This window comes from Octodon degus, unplaced genomic scaffold (genome assembly GCF_000260255.1).
Source record: "Octodon degus isolate 3935 unplaced genomic scaffold, OctDeg1.0 scaffold00028, whole genome shotgun sequence".
NCBI lineage: Eukaryota > Metazoa > Chordata > Mammalia > Rodentia > Octodontidae > Octodon > Octodon degus.
Window position 1 is genome coordinate 4,713,536 of NW_004524604.1, and position 11,306 is coordinate 4,724,841.

General features: G+C 41.4%; 1 protein-coding gene across 6 annotated transcripts in view; it reads right to left on the reverse strand.

The window, feature by feature from the left end:
• Arhgap24 (Rho GTPase activating protein 24) overlaps positions 1 to 11,306 on the reverse strand; it is a 464,868-nt gene that overhangs the window by 40,260 nt on the left and 413,302 nt on the right. For all 6 annotated transcript variants that reach the window (XM_004629174.2, XM_004629176.2, XM_023712963.1 and 3 more), the window contains one exon: positions 7,575 to 7,782. In XM_004629174.2, the coding sequence (XP_004629231.1) occupies positions 7,575 to 7,782 (208 nt within the window). The remainder of the gene's footprint in view (positions 1 to 7,574; positions 7,783 to 11,306) is intronic.

Sequence of the window (11,306 nt, forward strand, 5' to 3'; positions counted from 1 at the left end):
ATTTAAATAAAATTTTAAAACACTTGAGACTGTTAAAAGTTAAACACTTTTAGGGGCTGTTGAGATGGCTCAGTGGTCTAAAGCACCTACTTAAAACAAGCTTAGCTAAAGCACAGGGACCACAGTTCAATCCCCCAGCACCACATGCCAGCCAGCCCCGCCCCCTGGTGGGCTGAGCTGGCCACACACACACATACACACACAAATAAATAAATTTTAAAAAATAAATAAAAGTTAAACACTTTTAAACATTATTTTAAAAAGTGCACTTTAAAAGCCATAGTTCTGGTCTTACTATTAGAACTTCATATCAATGACTGGTGATTAATTTTGAGGAGCTATAGAGACTTCTTTCCAAATTTTAATAACTATATTTTAACAAAGAAAATCAAACCTATCTATTCTGAGAACAAGCATGACTAAAATAATCAAAGAGAACTCTTTATTCATTCTCATTAATGAGAATATTTCGCTAGGAAGAAGTTCTTTAGTTTACATTCTTTTTTTTTTGCGGTACCAGGGATTGAACTCAGGACCTTGCACTTGCCAGGCAAGTGCCTATTCTACTGAGCTATTTCCCTGGCCCTAGTTCATATTCTCTTATCTACTCAAAGCTTGATGCAAAAAAAAAAAAAAAAAAGCTTGATGCAGAATCTGTTTTTGACTACACACACACACACACACGCACACACACACACACACGTGCGCACGTGCGTGCACACACACACAGACAGAGAAGTACATATACACATACTAATACAGAGGAGTGAAAGATAACTGGGATGAGTTTGTGTTCTCTAAAACCAAAGAATGAATTTTAGGAACAATGATGGTTAAGAGCAGAATTTATTGCAGGAAAGAAAGCTTCTGTCCTAGAGAGGGACAGAAGGGGACCAAGTGGGATGCCCAGGAATCTGCCTTTTCCAGGGGTTTTTATAGAGCAAAAGCATGAGGTGAGGCAGGTCAAAGGTGGAAAACATAGGAGCTCACACGTGGGATAAGACAAAACTATAAGCAGTAAGGTTACAAGCACAATTGCTCAGGTAAAATTGACAAAATCGGGATCACGGCAGCTAGCAGGTATGAATGCAGAACAGGGGCTTTTCCTGTAGGAGTTGGGTCTGTGACTCCTGGATTTTTCAAGGTGACTGATGCCTACTTAGAATATTAGCCCCCGATGCCCATCCCTAGGGAAGTATTTGGCTGCATTTGTTTATTCTTTTCTCTCGAGGTCCGGCCCATGGCAGGAGTGCCTGTCTCTCCCACAGTTGTCTCTCTTTTCCATACTGTCTCCTTCCGAGGGCCTAACCCTGTCTGACTGCCTATAATATTTCCATCTAACTGAGAACATGGGCCAGACTAATTCTGGTCAGTTTATCTCCACCTCCTAAAGCCTGAAACCTTGCTAGAGCTTCACCATGTGAGACATCAAAGTCGGCCAATTAACTAAAAAGTGGACTGAGCAGGACACGGTACTTGGACAAGTTTCTGAACATAACTTCAGCATCCCCTGGGAAATTATAGGTTTTCCTTTCCCTACTCAAGTAACTCATAATTACATTTTGCCACAAATATTCTCTTTCTTTTGACCTCACAATTCCCGGATCTAGGAATCCTCTCTCTCTCTCTCTCTCTCTCTCTCTCTCTCTCTCTCTCTCTCTCTCTCTCTTTTTTATCCAAAGAATTCAGGAATTTGTTTATCTGCCTGCCTGAGATCCAGAGACTGAAGCTTGGCAATTTGTTTAGCAAAAGGTGTACATTCAGGTTGCCACAGTGATATTTTATTTACGTGCTAAAATTCCACAGAGCTCTGTTTCACTTAGAATAAGTATAGACCTTTTATCTTAATTACTGGGCTACAGAATGCACCTCCTTCAGCTCCTGGCAGAGCACAGCTAGCCCTCGCTCTCTCTGTGATCTGTGACCCTGATGCTGGGCCTGCATCAGGCCAGCTCCTGTTGCTCTCCATGGGACCTTTCCACCAGTGGTGAGGGCAAGCTTCCCGTCACCCAGGTCTACACCCAAAGTTTGTGCTCTCAGGAACGAAATGATTTTTTCTACCACTGCACTCACGACACATGAGTACAGCACCCTTAACACTGTGAAATGATTCATGCACTTACTGTCCATGGGCTACCTCCTCACTACTTGGATGCAAACCCTGGAAGAGAAGGTGCCACATCACTACTACCATAAAGCATAGTCGATTTTCTATCTTTTCTAATCTGAGCCAGCCTTGTTCTTTGCCTTTGACTAACTGCATTCAGTGAAATGGGATAGCCCACGAGTCTGAGCTAACTTTTTATGGGCCTTGTAGCTTCTAGTCTTGCTATCCTTGAATCCTGAGCCACCACAAAAAAGTTCCAAGAACTGGCAAAGGTGTAAAGTCCTAAAAGATATAAGACTGCAAAGAGAGAGAGGCCCAGCCAGCCATCAGCCACGCTGGGTGGCCCACTTAGGCCAGACTCGGGAAGGATGCACTCTCAGGTGTGGGGGTGCACTAAATCTTGGGGTGTGGGGGTGCACTAAGTTGTGGCAGCCAGTAGTATCACATGGACAAAGATAGTCTCTGTGGAGCACTATTCAAAAGCATACTCTGAAAAAGTTGTTGTTTTAAGCCAAAATGCTTCAGAATGATTTGCTGTGCAGCAGTAGATGTAGCACAGAGATGAAGTGTTACTACAAAAACTGAAAATATAGCACATTGGCTTTAGACCCAGACAGTGTCTGCATAGTCAGCAGGATGTGAAGAGGAGTTACAGGAGCGTGAAAGACTTGCTACTAGTGGCTGGAGCGGCAGAAGTATTTTTTCATCAAGGCTGAAAAATCAGCAAGATCAGAAACTACAGTGATGGGAGAGAGAGAGCACCTGCGGTGTACTTGTGGGGCTTGCTGAGGAGGCTCTGGCCAATGTGGAGTGAAGTGGCTGGCTTCTTTGATTTGTTTATGTCAAGGTAGTGCAGAAAGAGGTGAGCTGAAGGAGGAATTCTTTTGTTTTGGAAATTTCTTAAAATTATCATGGCCCTAAGATAGTATCTCTAATAAAAGATAGTGCTAAGAATGGTCACAGCATGGAGATTAAAAAAAAAAAAAACAGTGTGAAATAATGGCATAAAAATAAACTCTGGAACCCAAGAAGACAGCGCTCTTGTTGAGACATGCTGGCCGTCATTGTCTCTGTTCCCACCCGAGTCCTCGGCTCTATATCAGAAATGCTATTCCTTTGCGAACCACAGTCAAAGAAGAGATGGAGCAGTTCTGGAATAAGAACACAGGTTCAAACCATCCTGTATCTCCCCAGGTCACTATCTACAGTTGGTCTCTTCCCATGGTGATGTCCATTTGCCCTCGCGGCACTGGTATGGCCTTGAGAGGAAGGGTCTCTGTTTGATGTGTCAGCCCTGTTGTTCCCTGGGAACTCTGAGTCTTACTTGGAATTCGTGAAGTCTTTGCGTCTGGAGCCAGCACTGATCTAAATTGCTAAGTTTGGACTCGTCTTCCCACTCGTGTGTCACACCTGGAATGGGATCCGGCACTTGATGTGGGACCTGGGAAAGGCCTGAAGACTGCCCAGCTCTACCTAAGTCTGGGGTGGATTAGTCGTCACAAACTGCTATACCTTCCTGCTCCTCATTCTTACCCCAGCCAACAGAGTTACCTGATCTCTTTGGATCCTTCTGTGTTTGTACATGATCCCCCTTAGCTCAGTAGATTGGCTTGTAAAAAGTACAAAAATAGAAGGGGTCCAGTTTTTCCCTTGTTTCTCACGATGGAATGGCTGTAAAAACTCCCTTTTCCTGCCCACAGTTTGCTGCCTACTCTGGGCCTAGAAGCCTATTTTCTGTCCACATTGGGCTTTGATTTGTGCTGAGGGTTAACTTTTGGCCCCTTCTTCCTGAGACAGTGGAAACAATGCCAGCTCTGTGGTTTCTGCCATGGAGGCTGGGGGTGAGGCTTTGGGTGCCACTGCCTGTGGGTTGCTGGCTTAAAGGACAGTTCTGTTCAGCGGTCAGAGTCCAGGGTCTTTAGCACCCACACAGTGTGACTGAAAGAAAGAAGGTGGGGATGGAAGGAAATTGTCCTGGCTCAGCTAGAGGTAGATAAAAGGGATGTTTGGTTCTCAGAGCAGGTGCCCTAGGCAGAAGAGAGATGGCTTTTGATGGAAGAAGAAGAAACATTTCAATAACTATTTTAAGGTGTTTTTGTCTGGTCATATTGTTTTGTTTTGTTTTTGCATTTATGGGGTGGGGAATCCTTCCAATATCATGTTTTCTAATCCAAGTTCATGCATATCTTTTCTGAAACAATTGAAATGCTCATTTAAAAATAAATAAATATGGGGCTGGGGAGATGGCTCAGTGGAATAAGCGCTTCCCTGGCAAGCACAAGGGCCCGAGTTAAATCCCTGGTTCCGAAAAAAATAAATAAATAAATAAATAAATAAATAAATAAACTCTGATCACTGAGTGCAACCCCAGGCCCTCACCTCAAACTTCTGAGACCCCTAGCCTCTCCCAGATTCTTGCAATAGCACACATCCTTTGTGGGATTTTATTCAGCCTCTGTAGAATGACACATTTTACACAGAATGCACACATTTTACATGAATTGGGAAGGACATTATGGGTAAAGATTATAGAATATTTCATTGTCAGTCAAAAGTCATTGAGAACTCAATTTAGAGATAATTTTATACAGGGCTCATCTGTTTTGACAGGTACCCTAAAATATATGAATCACCCCTGTGTTCTCCCACATTAGCAAAGATTTGCTACAGTAAAACAATAAATGTTCATGGCAAAATAATTTTAGTAAATATGCTTTGCTGTAGTAATTTCACCTGCATATATAAACATTTTAGGAAGACATGGAAACCTACTATCTTCTCATAAAGTTGGTTGTAGAAGGTGTTGAATACAGTAGCACAAGGCAACCGGAGGATGCAATTGATACATTTTTTTCTAATTATGATACTTACAGTTTACACTTGTCCTAGACAAATGATTGTTTATCTGCTGTGGACAAGCCTCAAGGATATAACTACTTAAAGAATTTTTTATTTTATTAAGAAGTAAAACAAAACTTTATAATCAAATATATAATAAGAGAATGTAGGTAATGATCAGCTTTTCTTCTTCAAAGCACAGAGGGAGACCCATGATGTCCCATATACAAAGTATCCATAGCTTTGAAGTTTGTTCCTCAACACTAATTTTGAATTAATTTTCTTATTTCCACATTTGTTATTTTCTCTGGGAATTAATTTATGAATCTTTATATATTGTTTGAATGCCTTTGTCAATGTTAGAATTTTGAGTAATCAATGAATGCTTGTCATTTTTTTCCCACTCTGTGCTCTAGCTTGGATCTGGACCTTTCCAAACCATGTGGACCAAGGCGCTGAAGACTGAGTCCCTCCCCGGCTTTGAAGGGGCACTGAGGTGGGCAGCCTTTTGGTAACTGAGGATGGACTCCTGAATGGTTAGGACTCTACTCTCCCTCTTCTTTCTCATTTCTGTCTGGCAGGACCCAAGCAGCTTTGTTTTGCCATGTGTACCCCACAATAATCTGCTGCCACAATACAGGCCCAAGAGCCATAGGGCCAACTGCCCAAGGATAGGAACTCCAACTATGAGGAAAATAAACCTTACCTCTTTTTAAGTTGGTTATCTCAGGTGTTCTGTTACAGTAACAGTAATGTAACACATTATGAAATTAGCCTTTTTCCATAATTTTAAGACCTACACAATATTTTATGACATGTATGCACCATTATTTACCCATAACCACTGTTGGAATAGTGAATCGATGGTCAATTTTTATTACTATAAAAATTATAACAAATTTATATTTAAGTTTTTCTTCACATTTCTGATTTTTTTTTTTGCAGAAATGAAATTTCCTGCTTAAATGCTCTTAAAATAAATTACCAAATTACTGTATTTTGAAAACAGTGTAACAGTTTTAATTCTCACATCCTGGTATCTGCCACAACACCCCTCCCACAGAACATTAACATCATAGCTCAAGACTCTGTTAATGGGAGCACCAAAAGGTATTAAATGACATAATGAACAATTAGAGAGTCCAGACTGCTAGCGATGCTTTGTGTATCTCATGGTTTCAGATGTCTTCTTTCCTGTCTGTTCTGCAGAGCTGTGTGAGTTCCACACTTCTAATGACAAAGAAAATTTAGTAGATTTGATGGCCTAAATATCCCTTCCTGACAATTCTTGTTGCTAGCTAGTCAGTAGTATAATGATATAGGAACAGGGGCTTTGAGGAGGCAGTTAGAGCTTGAGGATGGGCTCTAAGGACTTAAGTGCACTCAGAAAGCTGTCAGAGCCCCGCCACCATCTTAAGAGAAAGTGGCAGGCAGCAGACACGTGATTTCCTGGTACCAGGAACACGGCTGCTCTAGGCAAACCATTTCTGTTCTGTATGAGCCTCCTACATCCGGGAGCTTTGTCAAGTAGCCTGAGTGGACTAAGAGTAAGCTATGCTCAGTGTTCAAGAATCAAGACTGCCATTATCCATGAAGTTCAAAACTGAGAATCATTCCTCAGGAAATAACCTAAATATAGAAATGCTAGTGTGACTGACCACTACAACCATATCTATAATAGTTAGCAAGTTGTAAATAAATGTCCAATGACACTGAAATAGCTCTGAATAATAGACCTGTAATATATTAGAGCAAAATGTTACATTGAAATATATGGAAATAAAAGGGAGTCTTTCAACTTTTAACACAGAAAAAATTCTGATATATAATATTAAATAGTATTAGGAAAAAAATTTTGTTTCCACTAAATTGTAGAAGGAGATAACTCAAAAAGCATTCTAGTAATTGAGTAGTGGAGTTGTGAATGCTTTATATTTTCTTTCTGGAAATTTATTAGTTTTTAATTTCACCATATTATGTTTCTAGTTTTCTTGTAAATCCATTCTAGCTTAAAACACAGCCATACACTTAAAAATGTGGACTTAAAAATGTTTTCATTATCATAAAAATGTTAATTTTAATTGTATTGCAAATATCCTGAATTCTGCTTAGCCATTCTTTAATGAATATTACATAAAGACTTAACAGTAATAGAAACAGTGATGTAATGTGAAAATTTAACATAGTTCTACTCTAGGATCAAAGGAAAAGAAGAAGCTACAATGTTTTAAGGTAGAGAAACAGAGATGGGCACCGTGAAATCTAAGAACTCTGGGAGGGTTAGAAATACCCAGCCTGGGTAACTTAGTGACTCAGAGACACCCTGGCTCGAAGTTAAACATTTTTTCAAGAAAGGATGGATGGGGATGTAGTGTATTGCAACGGCTTTGCGTTTAAACTGAGAGAGGGAGAGAGAAAGGTGGGGAGAGAATAATTAACAGCGGCCATCTAAAGTGCCGCGGTCTTTACTCTGCAAAATGAATTACAACAATCCAGACCTAGTGGACAACTGATGTGCGTTGTAATCCTTGACCACGAGGAGCAAAGCTGCGCGTGGCCGCTCCGTGCATCTTTTCAGTTCAGCGTGGCTTGCCCAGTGGGGGATGCTGAGGAGTACCCAGACACGCACCTGTCGAACGACGGCTTCTCCCCACAGTCGAAGGCATCCTGCAGCTCCTTGACCAGGTTGGCCTGGCCTGGCAACCGGAAGAGACCCTCCTCCTTCAGCCCCCGCTGTCGGATGAAGTCCACGCACTGCTCCACCAGCATCGGGGCCAGGCGGTTCCCGTACCTCTTCTCATAGCGCACAGTGTCTTCCAGTTTCTGCCCAAAAATACCTAGGGAAAGAAGAGCACAGTGAAGTGAAGAAGCCTGTCTCTTCAGACTTGCTCAGTTTCTAAAGTTAATGTAAAAAAAAAGAAAAAGGAAAACAACAACAACAACAAAAAAACCCCACAAAAACAAAAAAAAAAACAAAAAAACAAGACTGGGGCCGGGGAGATGGCTCAGTGGAATAAGCACTTCTCTGGCAAGCTCAGGGCCCTGAGTTCAATTCCCGGTTCCGCAAAAACAAAAACAACCCCCCCCCAAAAAAAAAACAAAACCAAAAAAACCCAAGACTAAAGGCCAGCGAGATAGCTCAGCGGACTAAGTACCTGCTTTGGCAAGCGCAGGGACCGGGTCCTACGCTCAGTACCACATACATCACCAGCCCCAGCCCTGGGCACACTGAGCCGGCCACGGAGTCCGTGCATGGTGGGGCACGGGAGGCTAAAAATAGAAAGATCACTACGATTCCGAGTTACCTAGTGAGACTGTGTACCAAATATATTTTAAAAAAAGATTAAAATATATTTGATCTTTGGTATTTCCCACTCTTATACTATCTGTTTCACTATGGTGGTTCCTTACTTATCACGGAGGTTATGCTCCAGATGCCCCTGCAGTAAGTAAAAAATCAGCAAAGTAACAACGCTGTATTTATTTTAGTATTTACATATATTTTAAGGCGTTGGAAACCCTTCTCACACTTTACAGACTTTTTAAAAATGTATTTGGAACAGGGTCTACAGGGTTTCACTACGTGGATGAGACTTCTAGTGATCCTCCTGTTTTCAGCCTCCCAAGCGCTGGGATTACAGGCGCACGCCACCACGCTCAGTCTCAATCGCTGTCTCAGTGTATGCTGGCGATGGAGGGCGGGGGGCAGTGTGGTAGTCAGGCGCTGCACGCTGGGGATCGAACTGTAGCTGCTGCGCTCCGCCTAAGCAGGCGCTTTAGTCCGCTGAGCTATCTGGCCTGCCCTTTAAAAGTACTTTTAATGTTGGTAACCGTTTCCTAAACTAGTAAACCTACGTAATTTTAACAATATACATATACTGTATGGTACTGGAAAATCCTGTGACATAGCGTTACATCAGTGATGAATAATTTAGATTAATATTTTTTGAAAATCCTGCGAAACAGTGAGTCCTCAAAAGTCAAACCGCAAAATAGCGATGGACGACTGCATATATAATCCAAAAGGCAAGAGTTTACCTTATGTTGGCCACTTCCCTTATGTGCTATGTTTAGCTCAAAACTAAACCAGAAATGCTGTTTGAAGTAGAAAAACACCACTACAAATATAATTTTAGTTTTGGGTTTTCACATTTTTTTTCCGGGAAAGAAACTGAATCCGAAAGACAAAGGCAGGAAAGTTATCATAACATGAGTCACAATTTCATTTGCTCATGGTTTATTTTACATACAGTTTGCATGTAGTTCAAATTCTATTCCTTTCTCTTTTCCTTTTTTGTTTTCATTCATAATGTCCTGACTGTGATTAAAATGATAAAACCAGGAAAAAAAAGCCATGCTAAGAAAAGGGAGGGGACTGAGAGATGGAGGGAGGGGAGGAAGGGATGGAGGGGTAAAGGAACTGTGCTGTGTTCTATGGACCAGCCCCATGGGAGGGACGCGAGCATGTTATGTCCCACACATGGGCTAATAAACTAAAACAAAAAAATTAAAGTTAAGAATGTTTCCAACAGCCTTTTTCCTTTCAAACTTTAAACTACTAGAAAAATTAAGGCCAGGGAGATAGCTCAGCGGTCTATACTCCTGCTTGGCAAGTGAAAGGACCCGGGTTCAATCACCAGTGTCACATGCTGTGCCTGCCTGGCCCCAAGCCAGCCACCAAAATGGGGTGTAGGTGTGCACACTTGCAATCCCAGCACTGGGGAGACCGAGCCAGGAGGATCACTAGGAGTCCGAGCTTCATAGTGAAGCCCTGTACCAAATAAACAAATAAGATTCTTTAAAAATGAGAACAATTAAAATTAGAAAGCAATGAGTTCTAGAAGCAAGGAGAACGGGATGTGGTTCTTTAGCCTGGAAGAGAGGGTATTATGTCAGCTTCCCCCGTCTATAGTTGCCAGCACTCAGTGGTAATAAAGGGCAGCAAAATTATAAGTCAGGTTTACCACTGCTTTTAAAATATCTCCAAGTATACATTCCTCATTTTATGTCCCCAAGACTGAACAGCCCCCAGTACTCCATCCTTGGTCCCCCCTGAGAAGGGACAACCCTTTTCAAGTATATTCATATTAGGCAGCAGCTTGACAAATATGATCAACTTATGAGAAAAGAAGGGAAAAATAAAGCTAAGACACATAAGATTCCAACATCCTCAGATGAAATGAATCATTAAGTGGTTTCAATGGCCTGATAAGTTTTATAAAAGGAGAGGGAAAATAAAGGTCTGTTAAAATGATATAAGCCTCCAAGGCATTTGAGGAATTATTTAACAACCATTAGGTTAATATTTGATAATAACAACAGATGTTTCCCCATCCACATGTAAAATCATTTATCTATGGACTTAGCAGTGTGAAACTATCGCATTCCAGCAATAAAGATCTGCTACCAAAGAGAAGATTCATAGTCCAGGTGAAAACATTGACATGAAACAAAATGATTCCACACCCGGTATCAAATCTAGCACATTACAGACTTCACACATTCCTTTTAGAAAATAAGGCTCAGTGACCTCTATCAGTATTCAGAACCATGCCAACTAGAATTAGAAAATGGTATTTTTGTATGCCAGTAAAGATAGAGCAGGTAACAACAGGCCCAATCTGATTTAGTAGATAGTCTGCAGGACAAGCAGTTTTTTTGACAATGGCATGCCCGACCTTATTCAGTAATTCACCAGCCATTCTCCTGATAGTTTGTCTCGTCATCTCCACTTCAGAAACCAAAAAGTAAATGCTTCTCTTACTTCTCTTACAGTGAGGTGGCCACAGGGCAGAGCACTGGCTGAGAAGGGTCACAGAGACCAGAGGAAGACCCACTCTGTGGATGGTGAGAACGGCACCCGGAACGGCCAACCACCCCTTTGCATTTCCTTTCCTGATGCAATACGAGTAGAAAGAGCAAGGCTGCCTGGAAAGAACCCAGGCTCCATAGCCAGCTGACGGGTGTGAAGTCATAAGATGCCTGCCGCAGCTGTTTATCCAAAAAGACTAAGGACAACAGGAAGAACATTAAGAAGGGCAAAAACTGGACTTCGCTCTTTCCGAACTTGGTGCCATTACTTGGAGTTTTAAATTTCTTTAAAATATTATTTTAACTGATTCATAAAATCATAAAAATCATAGATATATTTTTGGGGTGTAGTGTGATGTTTAATGCATGCATGCACTATATAGTATTTAAGGTTAAGCATATTTATTTCCTCAAACATTCATTTTTGTGGTGAAATATTAGCAAACCTTTCTTCCAGGGTTTTTTTTTTATTATATATATAGAACCGAGGATTGAACTCAGGCCCTTGTACTTGCCAGGGAAGCACTTATTCCACTGAGCCATCTCCCCG